At 40.8% G+C, this 22,069-nt stretch overlaps 1 protein-coding gene across 1 annotated transcript in view; it reads left to right on the plus strand.

Moving 5' to 3' along the window:
- The first annotated feature begins 10 nt into the window (after window positions 1-10).
- Trim69 (tripartite motif containing 69) overlaps window positions 11-22,069 on the plus strand; it is a 42,864-nt gene continuing 20,805 nt past the window's right edge. The window contains exons 1-2 of the mRNA XM_074065866.1: window positions 11-4,008; window positions 10,397-10,627. Coding sequence (XP_073921967.1) covers window positions 10,622-10,627 — 6 coding nt within the window. The 5' untranslated portion in view covers window positions 11-4,008; window positions 10,397-10,621. The remainder of the gene's footprint in view (window positions 4,009-10,396; window positions 10,628-22,069) is intronic.

Genomic DNA, 22,069 nt, shown 5'->3' on the forward strand with positions numbered 1-22,069 from the left:
TAGTTGGATGCAGTTATTTGTCTTTGGTCCTCCATGGCATAGATGTTTTAAAAGTCTAAGAAACTGAAGAGATATTTATATCTCTTTGGTAAAGCACACAGGCCTAACTGAAGCCTGGTGCAGTGATGTACAGGCTTCCCCTCCCCCATAGATCACTTCCTCTTTTTATTGTTTTCAGAAATAACCGGAAGACTTTTGCTGACACACAATGCCATAGTTACTTGAAGTGGTGTTCTAGGTATTCTTAGCTGTCTGCAAGCTGAAGAGCCAGTGAGTGTCTTTGGTCAAGTTCTTACAGAAGCAGGTTCTTGAGCCAGTGATCTGGATGCAAGCGGCTTGTTAAGAAAGGCCTCCCATGGAAAACCAGTAACGGAGTGATGGATGAAGGGTAGGGAGAGGGAAGAAACCAAGTGAGAGTGTGATTTCAGAAGTCCCACACAGCCTGATCCCATGGGAAGTTTTAGAGCAAAGAATATACCTTAGAGTTTGTTGACACAAAGGAGTGGCCTTTGTTAATACACATCAGTCTGTCTTTGGCTATATATATAAAGGGTTGTGGGATAATATGAAATAAAACTCCTGGATTCTTTCAGTTCTTAACAGTATCTGGAAGTAATGTGCAGGTGCTAGTTGTTAGCAGGAAAATATGCAAAGCTGGGGACTGTCTCATAGAGCCAGATCTGAATGGGGCATTAGTTGCTACTGTGAGTTTCCTGTTAAATTCCTCTGCTGAGCCTACAGCACATGCAACCCAAAACTCCCATTACAAATTCAAATTTTCTAAGGGACTAGCATTAAAGCATGAATACCAATGGACTCAGAACTAAATTTGAATCCTAATTTTACAAAAGGAACTAGAAAATTTCTGACTTAACCTTTTGGTTTGGATATAATTTGTGTCCTCCAAGAGCCCACTGTGATTGGAGATGTTATCCTCAGGGTGGGGGTATTGGGAAGTGGTAGAACTTTGAAGAGATGGGACCTAGGTGGTAGTCTTTAGGTCATGGTTTAATGAGACTCCTTGAGTTCTCCTGAGAGATTATGAAAGGAGCAGGACTAGCCCTTTCTATCCTGTCTGCTCCTGGTTTGAGAGGTAATTGCTGCTTTCTCATGCATATACTTCCATTGCTATTGGCACCATGAGTTCATATAGCCAATGGGCAGCTCTCACCTTACAGGAAATAACAAGGAAAAACTTGGTACCAAGCTGTTGAATCTTTTTCCCTAACAATAAAATGATCCTTTTTCTTTTTTGGACAGTTCCTCCAAAGGTAGACCTACAGGCAAAACTCTTCTGGTAGCTCAGGATTTCTGAGAATGACCTTTTTTTTTTTGGCATTACTGGGGCTTGAAATCAAGGCCTACACCTTGAGCCACTCCACCAGCACTTTTTTGTGATGGTTTTTTTCAAGATAGGATCTCGTGAACTATTTGCCTGGGATGGCTTTGAGCCTCTGTCCTTCTGATCTCTGCCTCCTAAGTAGCTAGGATTACAGGTGTGATTGGTACCTGGCTGAGAATGACCTTTTTACTTAGAATTCACAGTCTAAACTTATCCTGTGCAGGTAGCTGTACTGGGGAAGCTGAGACTGGGAGGATCTCAGTTGAGGCCAGGCCAGGGAAAAAGTTCGGGAGATGCCAAATTCAAAATAACTAGAGCAAAAATGCAAAATAGATTGGAGGTATGGCTCAAGCAGTAGAGTACCTACTTTACACCTGAATTCAAACCCCACTCCTACCAAAAAAAAAAATTCAGGCTAATAAAAGCATAACACATTTATGAATGTGTAAATGTTAATGGGAGCCATACAAAATATGAGAGCTCAAAGACCAGATGGTTGAGATTTAAATATCCTCTTCATAGGGGAGCAGAAAGTGAGAGAGGGGCCTGTAGGCAATTTAGAGAGATAGTAAATTATTATTTTTTTGAGACAAGGTCTTCCTATGTAGCCCAGACTGGCTTCAAACTTGCAATCCTCCTGCCTTAGCCTCCTGAGTGTTGGGATTATGAGTGTGTTCCACCACACTTGGCCCCAGGAAATGATTTTTAGGGGAGTTGGATGGACCCAGAAGAAGACAATGGCCTGAGACAAAGTTCTTTGGGTTCTAGGTGTAGTGTTTGATTTTCAGCCCCTTCCTCTGTGATATGAGTTTAATCTCTTTGGTTAATGAAATGTCAGTAAGAAGATTGAAAACAGTTGTGTTTCACTTTGGTGGATCTGGGATTTTAGGCAGCTAGGGGAATTGCAGGTGAAGGCCCTTCACTTTGGGAAAGAAAGATCAAGAGAAAGGAAAAGAGTGAAAGTTTAAGAGACCTTAAAGCTGTCTTTTTTGCTGAGCATGTCAAAGAATTCTACTTTGGGGTGTTGTTTTCTGACCCCCAACAAGAGCTCAGATTCAAATATGGTATTACTAGTGAGGCAGGCTAGAAGTAGGTATGTGTGGGCTCCTGTAGGCTGCCTGGGGATGGCCAGACCAACCTCACCTGGCTGGGAACTGCCCATGCCCCTCCCCACTCATTCATTATTGAGTGGGAACCTCCTGGTTCTGCCCTTCTCTTCCTGCCGGTGGACTCCACCTGCATCACCTGTGCCCCCTTCTTCTGCTTCCCTTTCCTTCCCTGGCAGGACCAGTGACTCCCCTTCTCTCAATAAAGCTATCCTACCTCACCCCATCCATGTGCTCTGCTTGGGTTTTTCCATTTGGAGCGCAAAAACCAGAATCTTCTGATCACGGACTGCACCAGCACCTTAACATGAGCTCTGGTGTGATTCTCTGAAGTAATCACACCCGAACTCTGGGTAAAACTCTAGGTAAAATTCACCAAACAAATAAAAAACATCTACTGAATTGCCTACTAGTTATAGTCCTGGAAATTAAGTGTATATAAGCTTGGCATAGTAGGTGATCAGTAAATATTTAAAAATAACTGAAAAAAAAGACATTTTTACATGTGATTATAAATCCAGGTAACATGTTCTTTCATGCATCTTTTAAGAGTGTGTGTGTGCGCGTCGCATAGCTGGGACCCCTGGTCCTCAACCCTTAAATACTCCAAGAAATGTCATGATTGGAACAATCAAAAGTGTCCTACAAAATTTCCCAAATGCCCCATAGGGAGTTTTACTGGCTCCATTTAGAGCCACTAGCCTAGGTGGGCTGGAGGTGTAGCTGACGTGGTAGAGTGCAACACCCCGAGTTCAAACTCCAGTACCATAAAATAAAGTAATAAAATAAGTGAATGGGGTGGGGTGGAGTCCAGGCAGAGAACCACCCTGCCCTTCCCCTTCTCGGAGAGCAGTAGGCTTCTTCGAAGGAACTAAGGACTGTGACGTTCCGGTCTCTAATTTGGATCAGTGCTTCTTGCCCAGAGACTGGTGACTAGCCACCCTGAACTGGGTTTTGAATGGACAGTTGAGAAACAGTAAAAGCGTATACAGTACGCTTTAAAAGCGTAAACAGTAAAAGGCGGCAGTAGCGCGATAGTAGTGCCCTTCGCCATCCACTTGTGGGGATTTGCACCTCCTCAACCTGCTTTATGACCTTGACTCTGTTCACCTGGCGTGTCCACCGTGAACACACTCCCGCGCAGCCCCCTCCCTTTGCTTCTCCGGGTCGATTCAACAGCTCTGACCTGCCGCCTCAACCCTCCTGCAACCTGCACTGTCCTGTAGCGGAGCACCCAGGATCCGGGCTCGCAGGGTCCTCGGTTGGAACCCAGAAGCAGGCGTGAGCCCGCAAAGTAGCGCCTTGCTGGAGCGCACGCTTCCTGAGCTCTTATAGCATAATAGCTGCCGGCACAGGACTGGGATGTGCAGGGCGATGTCGGGCTGCTGGACGCATGGGTGGGGACAGGATGTGTGTGGGGGATTCGAGGGAGCCGGAAGGCCTCTGCCTTCCAGGGCAGCCCATCCTTTCTCTTTCCCAGGGCAGAGTGGGAAGGAGGACAGGCAGACCATCACGAAATGCAGAGTCAGGTTGGTGACAGGCCAGAGGCAGGTGAATCGGGTAAGCAGGCTCCTGCATGTGGTGGGGGGCTGGCCGCTGCACCCACCTTTGGGCTCCACTCATTTTCTGTTCCTACTTCCCCACCAGATTCTAGGGCTTGCATCTAAATCCAGATCGGGTCACTGTATCATGTTAACATTTCTTTTCCTTTTTTTTTTTTTTTTTGTGGGACTGGGGTTTGAACTCAGGGCTCTACCACTTTAGCACATTTCCAGTCCATTTTGCTCTGGCTATTTTAGAGATGGAGTCTTGCAAACTGTTTTCTCAGGCTGGCCTGGAACCACAGTGCTCCCAATCTCATCCTCCAAAGTAGCTAGATTACTGGCATAAGCCACTGGCACCCAGCTTGTATTAACATTTCTGCCACCTTACATGTTTGTTTTTTGAGAAATAACTCATAAAACATACAATTAAATACATTTAAAGTATACAATTCATCAGTGCTTAGTGTACTCCCAAAGTTGTGTAACTATCACCTCAGTCTCATAATATTTTTATCATCCCCAAAAGAAACCCAGACCCCATTAGCAGTCATGCCCCATTTAGAGTCTCCTAAACTCCTTATCCCTAGGAAACCATTAATCTTGCTATCTCTATGGATTTGCCTATTCTTAATAATCCATATAAACAGAAATATGCAATATATAGTCTTATGTGATTGGCTTTTGTTTTCAAAGGTCAAAGTTCATATGTAGCAAGTGCCAGTACTTCCCCCCCCCACACCCCCACCCCCACCTCCTTTTTTCTGGTGGTACTGGGGTTTGACTCAGGGTCTCACATTTCCTAGGCAGGTGCTCTACCACTTCAGCCGCTCTGTCAGCCCTGTTTTGCATCGGGTATTTTCAAGATGGGGGCTCACAAACTATTTGCTTGGGCTGGCCTCGAACCACGATGGTCCTGATACTGTCTCCTGAGTAGTTAGGATTACAAGTGTGAGCCACCAATGCCTAGCTTCATTCCTTTTTATTGTCGAATAATATTCCATTGTATGGATGTTTTAATTTATCCATTCATCAGTTAATGGGCATTTGGGTTGTTTCACTGTTTGGCTAGTATGATTAATGTTGTCATTAATTTTTATGTATAATTTTTTGGTGTGGACATAAATTTTCAATTCTCTTGGGAGTATACCTAGGAGTGGAGTTGCAGGGTCATATCATTACCAGAGTTTAAGGCAGAAGCCCAACTCTGAGATTCCTAACAGACCAGGCTCAGGCACCTCCAATGCACCAATTAAAGAGTGGTGGTGAAGGGCAGAGAAAGATTTATTCCAATGTGGCTGCAGGAAGAAGGAAGCTAAGCATTTCAGCTCATTGATATGAACTTTAGATTTAAATACAGGAAGAATCGGGGTGCCAGTGGCTCAGCTACTTGGGAGGCTGAGATCCAGAGGATCATGGTTCAAGGCCAACCAGGCCAAACAGTTTGAGAGACCCCATCTCCAAAATAACCAGAGCAAATGGACTGGGAGGTATGGCTCAAGCAGTAGAATGACTGCTTTGCAAGCTGGAAGCCCTGAGTTTAAACCTCAACTCCAATAAATAAATAAATAAATAAATAAATAAATAAATAAATAAATAAATAAAGGAAGAATTGGGACAGGGAACAAGAGGTAAGCATGATTAAGCAGTGTTAGTCAAAGGTTGATCATTATTTCAGGATTAGTCAAGACTGCATTGTCACAATAAAGTCATTGTTACCTTGGAGGTTGATTTGACTCTTGTTGTAAGATGTTTATCCACAAGGCCTGTGCCATTTCCAGAATCCATGGTGATGGAAGGAAAGAATGACTCAGAGCCATTCTGACAGATGCAAAATGGAGGTAGATGTGCTGAGTTTTTAATCCAGCTTTTAGTTAATTTGTGGGCCCACCTAAGGAGCCAGTGGTTTTTATCAAAAGCAGTTTCTAAGTACCTGTTATGTTTAATAGCTCAACATCTAGCTTTTGAGGAACTGCGATACTGTTTCCTAAAGCTGGATGTATTATTTTATAATCCCATCAGCAGTAAGCATTTCAATCTTTTTAAGTCCTTGCCAACACTGATCTTTTTTATTACAACTATTCTAGTGGGTGTGAAATGGTATCTCATTACAGTTTTGATTTATATTTCCCTAGTGACTAATAATGCATTATTTTTTAATTACAAAATAATTTTAAAGAAGGATTTTATGCTGTGGTTTGTGACTTGTAGGTTAAGTACCCAAAAGCCACAACACCCTGTATTCAAGCCACATCTCTCTATAGCTAATGCTCAAACTCCATCCCCTCTTTCCTACAATGGAATTTAGGATAAAACTTTTTCAAAACTGTACTTGTTGCCTCTGTTAGAAAGAGATTCTTGGGCCAGGAACCAGAGGCTTACACCTGTAATCCTAGCAACTCAGGAGGCAGATATAAGGAGGATCTCAGTTCAAAGCCAGCTTGGGCAAATAGTTCATGAGACCCTATCTCAAAAAAACCCAACACAAAAAAAGGGCTGGCAGAGTGGCTCAAGGTGTAGACTCAGTTCAAACCGCAGTACTGCAAAAGAGAGAGAAAAAAAAAAAAGAGAATTCTTGGGGCAAATGAACCTGTAAGTACATTAAATGGTTCATTTCTTATATGTTGTTAGAAACTCAAAGCATATGAAGAGCTTTTTGATGTCTCCATTTTTCTTTATAAAAAAAATAGTGCTTCCTAGAGGTACTCATAATGGCTATTGGATAAAGTAGTGACCCTTTGTAGGTTGTGTTTTCTTCATGTACATGCCCCTTGGGTTCCCCTTGTCCCCACTACCATCAGGACATGGAATAGTTAGGGGCACTCAGTTTCAAGAGTGGTGGTCCCAAACTTTGTTTAAATGTGTAACTATTAAAATTTTGGAGCCAGATGTAGTGGTTCATACCTGTAATCCCAGCACTCAGCAGGTGGAGGCAGGAGGATAGTGAGTTTGAGGCCAGCCTAGGTTACATAGAGAGACCCTGTCTCAAAAAAACCCCATTTTTTCAATATGCATTTTCTATATATGAACATATTTTTATATATCTCTATATTTTATAATATACTACTATCAATCTTATTTTAGAAATTGAAACTGGAGTTTTGGACCCCAGACCCAAACTTCTGGACTTCCACAAGTCTGGTCCAGTCACTTGCCCCTATAGGCCAAATAAAAAGGCATGGTAAAGGGCAGAGAAAGATTTTATTACATGGAAAGAAGTAAAGTAAGAACTCAGCTCATCTTCAGCCACCTCTGAAGTACAGACATGAGCTTTGGCTTTACATAGACAAAGAATTAGGGCAGAGGGAAAAAGGTACGCATAAATAGGCCCAGCCACAGGTGTGTTCCAATGGTCAGATTAGTCAGGTGGGGTCTAGTTGACCATTACCTATTCCTTGTTCTTTGAGGATTCCACAGAAGTTGTTATCTCTTGTCCTGGAGCTGGCTGTCATGTTCCCTTCCTGTGGGGCAGTTTCCTCCACCCTCCTTATAAACATCTTATTGATAAAGTCCTGTACTTCCTGAATTCCAAAGTGACTAAGATGAATGGCTTAGACAAAGATAGATGCAAAATTGAGGAAGCTATGTCAAGCCTTTTCTCCTATTTTTGGTTAATTTGTGGGCCCAAGTAAGGAGTCAATGCTTTTTTAGCAAAAGCAGTTTAAGCACCTCTTACAATTTTACTATCGCTTAACTTTTCTCTCATTTTTAAAAATAAAGATTCAGAGTTGGGCACGGTGGTTCATGCCTGTAATTGTAGCTACTTGGCAAGTGGAGATCAGGAGGATCATGGTTTGAGGCCAACCCAGGCAAAAAGTTCTTGAGATCCCATCTCAACCAATAATCTGGGCATGGTCATGGGCACCTATCATCCCAGCTGTTTTTTTTTAAATAATATTTGATTGTATGTCTTGGTCACTTTTTTTTTTTTTTGGCAGGACTGGGGTTTGAACTCAGGGCTTCACATTTACAAAGTAGCTGCTCAACCACTTGAGCCACTCCTCCAGTTCTCATCCCAGCTATTTTTGAAGTATAAATACAAGGATTTAAAGTCCAATCTGGCTCGGGCATAAAAGTGAGACCCTATATAAAAAACAACCAAAGCAAAAAGGGCTGGTGGTATGGATCAAGTGGTAGAGCACCTGCCTAGCAAGCACAAGGCCCTAAGTTCAAACTCCAGTACTGACAAAAAAGAAAACAATTTAGATTGAGCTGTTTCATAAGTAACTCTCAGGAGATTCACTCCTTGTGGGAGCACAGAGGTTGTAGAGGTGGAGATAGAGCTGGAACCACAATCAGAGTTTAAATATACCAGAAAATCTGAGCTCTAAATTCTTATGTAAGTCACAGAGGTAGTGACCAACAGTTGTAAGATGCTGAGTACTTTCTTTGCTTTAAACTTTAATACACATCCCTTACTTCAGTTTGGCTCTGAGGCTAGCAGGCAGGGGTAGATCCTACCAGATAGGATTCAAGTTAGGAACAGCAGCCTGTTCTGCTAACCTTAATGCTAACACTTTGGGATGTCTGTTAGTAATTATTATCACTATTTTAGATTTTTGAAACAAGGTCTTGCTACATAACCTAGGTTGGCCTTGAATTTGTGATCATCCTGCCTCTGTTTCCTGTGTGCTGGAATTATAGGTGTGTGTCACTCTGTCTGGCAGTACATGGCATTTTAAAAGTAAAATTAATGTATTCTTTTTTCCCTCCATCTTCAATTTCATAGTTTACTTTCCTGGTATCATGTAGGTACATTTCTGATGAAAAAACAAATCTCCTTTGTTTCACTGTCCAGGGACTATTTATAGACAGTTGTGATATAACCCTCACAATTTGGAGAACATTAATCAGGGTAGCATTTGAGATAAGCCTTTCCTTTCCCATTAGTTTTCAGCAGACAGAAAGATCCTATGGCTTATATACCCTTCTCCTGTGGAGTGGCATGCAGAAGGTAAGAGGCCTCAGTGTGGCTCTGCCAGCATGTCTGACCTTTTTTTAATTTTTATTTTATCCTTTTTTTTTTTTGGTAGTACTAGGGTTTGAACTCAGGGCTGTTACTTGCTAAATAGGTGCTCTACCGCTTGAGCCACTCCACCAGACCTTTTTGGTGTTGGGTATTTTTGAGATAGGGTTTCTCAAACTCTTTGCCCAGGGCTGGCCTCGACCACGATCCTACAGATCTCTGTCTCCTGAATAGCTAGGATTATAGGCATGAGGTACAGGGAAGGGCAGAGGAGCTGTTGTGTTATGACAAGGCAGAGGCAGCTAGTTTACCCAACCCCTTGGCTTCCCTGCTGATAGGAGTGCCTGTAGAGCACAAACCCACTCTGAACAAGCACAAGCACAGAAATGGCAGCTGGTGGATTATCCAACTGAAAAGAGGGCTGGTGGAGTAACTCAGTGGTATAGCATTTGCCTAGCATGTATGAATTCCTGTGTTCAATTCCAGCACTACCACCCCCTACCAAACCAAACCAAACCAAATAAAAAAACAAACCCAGGAAAGAGAACCTGGAGTGCATTGTTGGGTGCTGCTTATTCATTAATTCACTCATGTATCTAGCATTTATTAAATTTTGAGTGTGGTAGGCCTGTGTGGCTAAGATGAAAGAAGTAAGAAGTTTATAACTTACTGGGGAAGAGATATTAAAACAAATAGTTTTGATGAAAGAAATAATACAGTATAATGAAAGCTATGACAGAAATATCTGCTGCTGACACATAAAAGAGGGAATCATTCTGACTTTTCAGGAACTTTCTTGGGAGAGGGAGAGTCCCTTGGAAGAAGGCATAGCATATGCAAAGCCACAGAAGCATAGCATGTTTGGGCATTCCCAAATGCCAGGGGAAGAGCTGTGGGTGTTAAGGCAGACATAACTAAGACACTCAAGAAAATCTATTGATAGAAGAATTATTATAGAAAGCAAAACACATCCAAAATAGAAACAAACAAAAAAACCTGTTGGTTCTGTGATGGCTCTTTATAGGTCACCCGGAGCACCACCTATGTATGAATCTCTGTGGGATAAAACTGCTGAAGAAAGCCGTATGAAATGCATCTTTTCTCATCTTGTTTCTGAAGGGCCTGGGGTTTTCCAGGCCTCTGCTAATTTCTCAGGGCTGCTTCAATAGAACCCAGGAGGAATGTGAGGGGTGAAAGAGTGTCCTATTAAGCTCTCAGCTATGTCTTGATGATGTGATAGCATCATGGGGAGGGGTGAGGTGGATATTTCTCATGTGGTAGGCTTAAGGCTGCTGCTGCTGTTTATTTATAGAGCCTCATCCATCTGTGAACTCTACCATCTCAATATAAAAGAACTCCCCTCCAGCCAAAAAAGAAAGAAAGAAAGAAAGAAAAAAGGTGGGTTGGTAGACCATTCTAATCAGGGTTTCTCTTTCTCAAGCAAAAGAGGATCCAAGCAACTGACAAACTGTCACGGAATCTGCCGGATCTCATGCTGGCCTTGCCCCCTCTCTCCATCTCCTGAGTGTTTCCCCCTCCTCACAGGCTGTGAGCCCATTCCTAGGAAACTAAAGGTGGGGGACTCCTGGTCCACAGCCAGCCTCGGCCTGCTGAGCTGATCCAAGTGGCCTGCCTGTTCCCCCTGGTGGCCTGATGACAGAGCTTCATGGAGGTGAGTTCACCCTTTGTCAACACAGCAGGTTTTCTAGGCAAAGCACAGAAAACAAGATCATAGAATGGGGTATGGATTTTGGGAGCATGAAAGGAAATTCAGGGAAATATTTATCTTGTGATAGCTCGAAGCTTCTATACTTTCTCCAGACCTTGGAATAACTGAGAATTTAGAGGCTAGGAAAGTTTTCTTTTTGATAAAAAGTAAAGTAAATGCTATATAAAAATTTATCCTCTTTATTAATATAATCACCTTATTAATTTTAGATTAAAAAATATTAAGTATAACCTGATTTTCTTATATAATATCACATTTGAAATTTTATTCAAATGTTTTTAATTAAACACCTTGTTTTAAGATCCCTTCAGAGCTAAAATGAAGGAAGTTATAGTCTTATGAACTTAGTGTTTTTTGTCAGACAGACAAAAGACAATTATTTACTATAGGAAAATGAAAAACTCACTAAATTCATCTATAAGAAATCTTGACACATGGGCCCTTATGTTCTGAGTTATCACATTTCTACCATTTCCACTTCTTATGAAGTTTAATTTCATTATATGTACATTAATTATTAAAATCAAGTTCTAGGACTGAAGGTGTGGCTTAAGTGGTAGACTGCCTGCTTTGTAAGCATGAAGCCCTGAGTTCAAATCCCAGTCCCACCAAAAAGAAAGAGTAGAAAATTATAATCAAGTTCTAACTTCCTCTATCACAGTACCTACCGTTAAGTTTGCTCTTACTCTTCTTTGTCCTTAGCTGTTAAAGCAAATAACGTATAAACATCTTGTTTATCATTTCTTTCTTTCTTTTTTTTTTCTGAGATAGGGTCTCATGAACTATTTGACCCGGCTGACTTCGAACCATTATCCTCCTGATCTCTGCTTCCTGAGTAGCTAGGATTACAGACGTGAGCCACCAGCACCCAGCTTGTTTATCATTCTTGAGACAAAAATAAACACTATTGTCATTGCCTATTACACTCATCTCTTTAAAGCCAAAATCTGTAAAAATAGAAGCCAAGCACAGTGGCTCAAGCCTGTAATCCTAGCTACAGGCAAGATGAAGATCAGGAAGACTGTGGTTCAAGGCAAGTATGGGCAAAAATTTCTAGAGACCGCATCTCAACCTATAAAAGTTGGGCATGGTGGGATATGTCTGTCATTCTAGCTACCCTGTCATTCCAGCTACATGGGAAGTATGAACAAGAGGACTGCAGTCCAGGCTGGCCGGGGGCATAAATGTGAGACACCAAAAATGCTAATGATTTTTCTATGTTGATTTTATATCCTGCTACCTTGCTGTAGCTATTGATGGTGTCTAGGAGCTTCTGAGTAGAGTTTTTTGGGTCTTTAAGGTATAGGATCATGTCGTCTGCAAATAGGGATATTTTGACAATTTCTTTACCTATTTGTATTCCTTTTATTCCTTCTTCTTGCCTAATTGCTCTGGCTAGGAATTCCAGTACTATTATTAACCATGATTTCAAAAGTTCTCAGGAAAACCATTCTCCAAGAATTTTCCAAGGATACCATAGCTCTAATTCCTGCATTTTTCTTTGCTCTAGGAGAATGTGCACATTGCTGGGGATATAGCTAAGTAGTAGCGCGCTTACCTAACATATACAAGGGCCTGGTTTCAATCCTCAGCACTGAAAAAAAAAGTCATGTCATGTGTAAACATGGATGATTAAGCTGGTGGAGTGGCTCAAGTGGTAGAGCACCTTTCTAGCAATGGTGAAGCCCTGAATTCAAACCCCAGTACTGCCAAAGAATAAACAAATAAATGAATAAATAAATAAAATAGTTGGGATTCAAGCCCAAGTACCACCACCAAAAAAAAAAAAAAATCCTCACTACCAAACATGGATGATTAAAACAAAAGTTTGATGGGAAGACCTTATTACTTCCTTCCTTTCTTCTTTCCTTTCTTCCTTCCCTCCCTCCTTCCCTTCCTTCCTTCCTTCATTTCTTTCTTAAAATTAGGATATGCATTTTTATAAAGTGATTCCTACCAACCAGGTCTTTATAAAGATGAATATCTCCTTGACTTGAGTTTCTCTTCCACTGCCTTAAGATTAGACATCCCCTAACAGTGGTTAGGCAGTGGATGATGTGATTTCCTAAAGATTTCTAAGTATTGAAATTTCAGAATCTACTTTGGTTTCCAATTTTATACTCCCTTTAAAGCAGCAGAGGGGATCACTGGTTTCTGGGTCCCCCTGCATTCTCCAACATGCAGTCTTTCTCTTCTCTTTTCTCCAACTAAATTCTCTACAAATAAAATCTTTCTGACCTCTGCAAAAAAAAAAAAAAAAAAAAAAACAGAAAGTTTTTTTTTTTTTTACAGGTATTTTACTTAATAAATTCAGTTCCATAAAGCATACTGACTGGCCTTCCCTTGAGTCAATAATTGAGATAACAAGCATTGGGGGTAGATAAAGAGATTAAATTTGGGCTCTGCCACTTAATAACTGTGACTGTGACAAGTTGCTTAAACTCTCTTAGCTCCGGTTTCTTTAAAAATGGGATAATAATATTTATCTCAGAGGGCTGTTACAAAGATTATATGAAATAATGTATGTAAAGCATTTGCACAGAGTATGCTTAGTAAACATGGTATGATCAATCCCTTGTTTATAGCTATGGATTTATTCTTGAAAGACAGGTTAACTGGCAAAACCTCAACTGACAAGATGAACTAAGCATAAAAACAAACAATCAGTGCACCAGTGGCTCATGACTGCAATCCTAGCTACTCGGGAGGCAGAGATCAAGAGGATCATGGTTCAATCCTGGGCAAAAAGTTCCAGAGATCCCATCTCACTCAATAAAAAAGTTGGGTGGGTGTCATCCCAGCTACACGTGAAGCATAAATAGGAGGATCCTGGTCCAGGCTGGTTAGGTCATAAAAGCAAAACCCTATTTGAAAAAATAACAAAAAGCAAAAAGGGTTGGGAGAGCGGCTCAAGGGGTATAGCAGTGGCCTACCAAGCACAAGGCTCTGAGTTCAAACTGCAGTACTGATCCCCAAAATAAATCATATAATATCAATAATAAGTAATATTAAATATATTTTACATTTTTATTAATATAAATATGACATGACTTTTAAAAAACCTTTTAAAGTATACAGTTCAGTGGTTTTTAGCTTATTCACAAGATTGTACAACCACTGCCACGGACTAATTCTAGAAAATTTTCATTTCCCTAAATTATTAGTCACTCTCCAATCCCCCTTGGTCCTACTCTGGAAACTACCATCTACTTTAAATATATTATAAAACACATAGAGTAAAGTTCCTAAATGACATTTACCTTCAGAAGGTTGCATTCACCAGTATTACAAACCCTTCCATTGGTGGAGTTCTCCCACACATTTTATTTTATTCAGAGTGTACCTATTTATAAGTTTTTAAAGATAGTCCTGACTGAATTAAAATGCATTTTTTTACTTGCAAATTATCTCATAGGCATTTTTCTATTTTGTTTTATTTTGGGCAGTTCTGGGATATGAACTCAGTACTTCATGCTTGCTAGGCAGGCACTCTACTACTTGAGCTACATCACCAGCCCCTGGGTTTGAGAAGATGGAGAATAAACAAATTTTTTTTCTCTTTACCCTCATAGAGTTGCTTACTCAGTCTGGTACAAAAAATGAAATACTCTTCTTCTTTAATCTTTTATCTTTTGGTTAATAAAATGTAAATGAATTATTAACATGTAAAAGGACTGCAAACATTTTTTCAGTGTGTTATAGAACCATGGGAAATAAGACTAGAAATATGATTTTCAATGAATTTTGGGGCTCTTGTAAAAAAGTACAGGATATTTATTTTTTTAGTTTTTGAGACAGGGTCTTGCTATGTATCCCAGGCTAGCCTGGAAACAGCTATATAGCCCAGTCTGGCCTTGAGCTTATGATTCTCCTGCCTCAGTCTCCCTGAGTGCTGGCATTAGAGGTATGTACCACCATACCTGGCTTGAAACTTACTTTGATAAGCTATGAAGAGCAACAGAAAATTTGATGGGCAGAAGAGAGTTAGCAGTCATCCTTATAAACTATATTTTGCAACTGATTAGATGACAGGGAAGGAAAAAAATATCTAAAGATAACTAGATTTCAAAACTGGAAGGTTGGTGGTGCAATAAATATAAACAGGGAAGTGAAGAAAAGGAACTAGAACTGGATGTGGTGGGGTAGCCTGAGCTCGGAGGTAGAGATTCGGGAACCACCTAGATAGAGGCTGTATATGAAGTCATGGAACTAATGGCTCACTTGGTAAGAAGATAGTGCAGAGCTGGAAGAAAGCTGAAGACCATGTGACTGCTTACACTTAGAATGAGAAGAGGAAGAGAAACTAGCGAGGGCAGGGAAGTGGGCAGAGGCAAGAGGACTAGGAGAGTATCAAATCACATTAGTCAAAGGCTAGATTAAATAAGTCCAGGAGGTTGAAAATTGAGTGCCATTAAATGCATGACTAGCAAATTATCCCACAAGTCTTAAGAAAAATTTCTTGTGATTATTTAGTTATTTATTTTTGGTGAGAGAGGTACTTGAACTAAGGGCTTCATACTTGCAAAGCAGGCTCTCTACCACTTGAGCTACACCTCTAGTCTAAGAAATACTTTCAACAGAGTGATGGAGTAGAAGGTCCATTAAAAGAGCAGAGATCAGACAAGCAAAGAGGAAACCTCTCTTACTAGGAGAAAGAATCGCCCATTCTTCCAGTACATTTGTTGAGCATCTACCATGGCAAGCTATCATGTCAGGCAAAGACACCAGAAGAATAGAAGGACATTGCAGTGGTTAATATAACACAGCCACTCTCTACATTTGTTTCTATAATTCTGTGTGTGTGTGTGTGTGTGTATAAAGCAGAGTTTATTGAGATAGATAAGTGTAAAGCAGGAGTTTATTGAAAAGTATAAAGTGGGAAAATAGAGTTTGCAGAGGTGTGTGTGTTGGGGGGGGGGGTCCCAAGACAGGGAGCCTCTCTCTCTCTCTCTGTCTCACTGGGCATTGGTGACTCACACATGTAATCCTAGCTACTCAGGAGGCCAAGATCTGGAGGATTGCAGTTCAAGGCCAGTCTGGGCAAGATAGGGTTCGAGAAACCCTATCTTGAAAATACCCAACACAAAAAAGGGCTGGTGGAATGGCTCAAGTGGCAGAGCACCTGCCTAGCAAGCATGAGGCCTTGAGTTCAAACCCCAGTACTATATATATATTTCTTGCCTTTACCAATGAACTGACTCCACTCTGCATTTCTTCTGCCTTCTATTTAAAATTCCTATCACAGATTCTGTTTCTTTTTCTTTTTTGATAGGGCCTAGTGGTTTTTTTTTTCCCCCCCTGGGACTGGCCTGGATCACAGTCCACTTACATAGAGCTCCCACATAGCTGGGACCACAGGTACATGCCACTGCACCTGGCTTATTTGTTGACATGGAGTCTTGCTTTTTGTACATGCTAGCCTTGAACCATGATCCTCCAGATCTTTGTCTCCTATGTACCGGATTACAGCTGTGAGTCACTATGCCCAGACCTTTATTTATTTATTTTTTTGGTGGTACTGGGGTTTGAAGTCAGGTCCTAGGCAAGTGCTCTACCACTTGAGTAATGTCCCAGTCCCAGACTGTTTGTGACTCTCCATTTCATGATCTTTCATGTCCTAATGACAGAGAGCCTATAGAATGGGTTAGAAGCCTATCTGTGGCCTAGGAAAGGGAATTGAAGCCACATGGTGTGTAGCCCTAATCTTTAGCCTGGACTATGGAAATGATAGGCATTGTGATAAACATATCTAGTAGGCATTGGTGATTAATCCTAGTTTAAAAAAATTCAAGTGTGCTAAGACTAGCACATAGGATTTTCTATAACACTGCTAATATTGACTGTGTGTCTCATTCCTTTGTGTTGTAGAGAGATTCAATTTATATTCTTTGAGGAATGGCATCATACACAGATTACTACTGAAAATCTATTAATCTGGTCAAGATGTTATATTAAAATGTCTGCTCTCTCTCTCTCTCTCTCTCTTTCTCTCTCTCTCTCTCTTTCACACACACACACACACACACACACTCTCTCTCTCTCTCTTCTGTAAATACACAGAAATGTTAAAGCATCAGAGACAACTGAAGCTTTGGTTTTAAATGGTGGAATTAAAAACAATAATCCACCCCCATCTTCTCTTAGAACCTCATCCTTCTTTAAGTCAAAACTACAGTGTGTGAGCCAGGTATGGTGGTACATGCCTGTGATTCTAACATCCAGGAGGCAGAGACAGGAGGATTATTTGAGGCCAGCCTGGGCCACATAGCAAGACCCTGTCTCAAAAAAAATTAAAAACCCAAAACAACACACAAGGAGAATGAAAAATAGACAACCTCTTTATAATGAAACTAGAGACACTAACTAGCTTGAACTACAACCTGTGAGGAAGGACTGCTGAGTACAGTGGAAGTCAAACAGGAGTGTGAGAGAGGAAGACCAGGGATGCTGATTTTACATAAAGAGTGACACAGTTTTCTACGGAAAGTGCTTCTTTCTATCAGCAAAGCCCCATACACCCCTGAACGGAACAGTGAGAACAAATAAGCAGGTTGAAGCCAGAGCTTCCCTGTATTTGCCTGTCACAAATATTTGAGATATAGGGACGATGAAGTTGAGCAAGGACAGTATTTGCAGGAATCAATCTCCTGGTGAGGAAGAGCATAGTAAGCAACCTTGCAGTGCTGGTCATGGGGGAAAAGTCCAATTCATGCAAATATTGTTTCATAAAATAGCCTCAAATATGGCCCTGCATACAGGTCTCTTGAAAATAGATGATTCAGGAAGAGCTCACCTCAGTCAAACATATTTAAAGAAACATTTTTTGGTGGTACTGAGATTTTGAACTCAGGGCCTTGTGCTTGTTAGGCAGGTACTCTACCACTTGAGCTACTCTGCCAGTCCAAAGAAACAAAAAAAATTTAAAATTCAAGAGAACAAGATTGCTCCTACATTAAAAAAAGGATGAAAGGATGCAGAGGGAAGGAATTGAGCTGGGCATGAGAGGAAGTGGGGGTAGTAGGGAGAAAAGCAGAAGTTTGCTTTTTTTTGGGGGGCATGACTGGGCTTTGAACTTGGCTTCACACTTGCAAAGCAGGCACCCTAGCTGTTAAGCTACACCTCCAGTTAATTTTTCTGTGGTTATTTTGGAGATGGGATCTTGAGAACTATTTGCTTGGGATGGCCTCAAACTTTAATCCTCCCCATCTCAGCCTCTCAAGTAACTATGATTATAGGCATGAGCTACTGGTGCCCAGCTGAAGTTTGCAATTTTTTGATGAGAAAAAAATTGGGGCTACTATATGTAGTGGAACTTTGGGGGGGGCAGTTAGGGGAGGAGAACATTCAGGTTGAATTTTTTTTTTGGTTGTAATATATAGTGTAAGCCCTTCCTCTTCATTCTTAAGAAACTTTCAATAAATCTCTACATATTCTTTCATGATAAACAAACAAAAACCTCAAAATTTATGGCATCTATAAAACAAGAATGGACTAAAAATGTCCAGAAGAGAGCAAGCTATGGCATTAGAAAATATGAAAGAGAAATTAAAAGAAATAGATACTAGAGTGAGAAGCTCCAATGTTTGTCTGATAGGAGTTTCAGCAAAGAAACTGGAGGAAATGGTGGACTGGCGATATTCAAAGACAAATGGCTATGTTAGGTCCAGACAGGCAAGATCCAGGTTTGGGGGGTACAGATGTCAGGGATAAGGAACACAATCTGTGTGGAACACTATGGAACAAAGTTGTAGAGACACAGTCAAAACAGTTGAGTGAATAAAGGTAAGAATGTAAACATGAGATGAGGAGAAAATACAATCTCAATGAGGCTGGAGTTTGGTTATGAGGTAGAAGAGTTTAGCCTGTGTCCCTTGGCTAGAATAAATTGGAATATGAGAGAAATTAAGCCTACAGGTAGAGGCAAATACAAACTTCTAACTGGGGGTGAAGAGTTAGGAATAAGGAAAGAGCAATTCTGGTTACTCAAATTCTCAAGGTGATGATGTTCAGCAGATGGAGATAGCTCTGGCCATCAGGTTAGAATTCTTTGAATTCTCTTGATTTTCCTACTGACATGAGTATCCTAGTAAGTTCTTACTACTCTAAGCTCATTTCCCTCAGGAGAAGCTGGAACATAGTGGAGTAACACCTGGACCAACACTCAGGGATTTGCTTCAGAATAAATCTCTGTATGTAAGTTTTTTGTTCTTCATAAGGAAATTACATACAAATTGAAAAATGGTGTATGTGCATTTAACATTTCTTCTTTCCCCAATATTGATCTTCCTTGCTTTTGTCTGCCCAGTATTTGGTCTCTAACTTCCATCTTCTCCTGACTATATCCCCTGGCAAACAGTCAGGAGCCCATCTATTAAGCTTCCCCCAGACATACTTATCTCCATCAAATGAATTATTCTCCTACTTTGAAAAAGACTTCTCTCTGTACTCTGGATCATAGCCTGTCATTTTAACATTTAGGAAAATGTAAGAATACACAGGGCTGGTCATGGTATATGCTGGGAGTGGTGTGGCCTGGTATTTGAAAATCTAGGGATGGGAAGGGTCATTCTGGGAATTCTGGGAGAAGAGTTGGCAAGGAGCCAATTTATACAATCTGGGTAGTTAATGGTAACAATGAGCTCTTCCAAACAGCCCCACAGGGCCCATGGAACTCCAGAAATTCAGTTCCGGTAAAAGGGTGGTCTGTGAGAGGAAACAAGCTTGCTTTCAGGAAGGCTTGTCCCTGCTGGTTTTAGAACAGAGATAGACTCAACCTATATTAGATGAGTCAGGATAGGGGTGAATGGGATAGAACAGCAGGGCAGTACCATCTTTTGGCCCAGGCAATGACCCCCTTTCCTGAGCCCATGTTTTGAGGCTTCCACTTTGGCCCTCTTCCTTACGTAACAGGAAGTCTGTGGAACCAAGGGGACATACCCCCACAGAGTCTATGCGCTCTTCAGTTTTCTAGATCATATTCCAGGTATCTAAGACTCTAGAATTCTCTGTCCAAAAGATTCTTAGTATGTTGTTAGGGGCTCTATTGCTCTTTTCCCAGTACTAACTACCCCCAGTATGTGCCAGTATGTATACCCATAGCTTTAAGGTATGGCCCAAGGGCAGCTGCTATAGGTGTGTGTGTGTGTGTGTGTGTGTGTGTGGCCTGGTTGTGTGGACCGGGTTTTCCACACACAAGCTTAAGAAGTACAGAATAGAGTGAAGGTGTTGGGAAGTAAAAAGGAGAATGTGTCAGTAGCTTCTAGTTGTACTTTGTCCTGATACACAAATGTAGTGAAAGTCCAGATGAGAGCAGCTCATGGGCAGAGTCCCTATATTATTCATTTCTGTGCCCAAGGAAGTATGAGTACTAGAACAGAGCTAGCATCATTGAGTATTAGTTACAGAACCCTAGGTATTGAGATTAAATTCAAATAGTAGCTTTTCTTAGAAGGCATTATATAATTAATATAGTATTTTGCAAAGCACATTATTGTTAAATACAAAAATTCTGGCTCTTGGACAGGCGTTAGTGGCCCCTAGCTACTTAGGAGTCTGAGATTGGGAGGATCTTGGTTTGAGGCTAGCCTGGGCAAAGAGTTCATGAGATCCCATCTCCAAAATGACATGAGCAAACTCTAGGTATGGTTCAAGCCATAGAGCCTGCTTTGCAAGTATGAAACCCTGAGTTTGAACCCCAGTTCCACAAAAAAAAAAAAAAAATTCTTGCTCTGGAGTCAAATGGCTTCACTTTTAAAAAACTAAGGTAACATTCATGTAATATGAAATTAATCATTTAAAAAATATGTCATCTCACTGCCTCTGGCCACCATGTTTTCTGAAGAGAAATAGCTGTTATCTTTTTGTGGGTCTCTTGTTTCTTTGAGTTTATTCTGCCTGGAGTTTGTTCAGTTTCTTAAATGTGTAAATTCATGTCTTTCATCATTTGGGAAGTTTTTAGCCATTATTCAAATATTCAGCACCTTTCTCTCTTCTCTCTTTCTAGTATGCTCATCAAGTATAAATTGGTAGGCTGATAGCACCTTACAAAATCTCTCAGGTTGTTTATTTTTGTTCATATGTTTTTCTCCTCAGTGAATTGTATTCTCAGCTCCATATTTTAAATTTTCATAATTTCTGTCTTTTTATTAGTATTCTCTGTTTGGTGAGACATTGTTCTCCTGGCTTCCTTCAGCTCTTTGAGCATATTTAAGATGGGTGATTTATGGCTGAGGGTGTGGCTTAAGTGGTAGAGTGCCTGCATAGCAAGTGCAAGTCCCTGAGTTCAAACCCCAATACTGCCAAAAAAAAAGATGACTGAGTTAAATTCTTTATCTAGTAGGTCTGATTCAACGCTTGGGCTTCTTTAAGAATAATTCCTATTAATTTTTTTCTTGTGAATGAAGCCATATTTTCTTGTTTCCTGACATGCGTTTTTGTTGAAAATTGGACATTTTGAATATTATAATGTGGCACCTCTGGAAATAAGATCCTACTATGCCTGAGGTTTGTTGTTTTCCTGCTTAGTGACTTTTCAGAACTATTTTTGTACAGTCTGTTATCTTTGTCACATGTGGCCGCTGAAATCTGTATTCCATTAGCACAGTGGTCAGCTAGGGTTTTGACAATTTCTTCAAATGCTTGGAGGTAAGAAGAAGATGACAGAAAGTACTAAGCCTTTGACAATCAGCTATGTGTTGTGATGCTCCTTCACAATTACCCAGGCTATTTACAGCTCTGCCTTAGTCTTTACTTCCTGCCCATTGTGGAGCCTGAATGCCAGCCACATGTGAAAGCTTAGGTATTCTCAGATCTTTTTAAGCATGCATCCAGACAAGGGCACATGTGTGAGTTTGATTACCTGGTAAATATAGGCATTTTTTGTTTGTTTGTTTGTTGTTTTGGCAGTACTGGGGTTGAACTCAGGGTCTTGCACTTGCTAGGCAGGTACCCTACCACTTAAGTCACTCTGCTAGCCCTTTTTCCATTGGTTATTTATTTATTTAATTTATTTTTGAGGTAGTGAGATTTCCTTTGGCTATTTTTGAGATAGGCTTTATGCCCAGCTGGCTGGACAGTGATCCTCTTATTTGTGCTTTCCTGAATAGCTGGGATAACAGGCACATGACATCATGCCTGTTGAGATGGAGGGCCTCACAAACTTTTTGCACTAGCTGTCCTTGAACCATGATCCTCCCTGTCTCCACCTCCCACGAAGCTAGGATTACAGACTTGAGCCCTTGCACCTAGCCTGCAGTAGTTTTTTAAAGCGCTCACTCTGCCATGAATCTCCTTTTCTAACTTTTTCTTCCCAAGACTTTTAGAGAATCTATTGCTTATCCTGCCTATTGTTATTCCTTTCCTGAATCTGCTGTGGCCAGTACTTTT

This window comes from Castor canadensis, chromosome 2 (genome assembly GCF_047511655.1).
Source record: "Castor canadensis chromosome 2, mCasCan1.hap1v2, whole genome shotgun sequence".
Taxonomy (NCBI): Eukaryota; Metazoa; Chordata; class Mammalia; order Rodentia; family Castoridae; genus Castor; species Castor canadensis.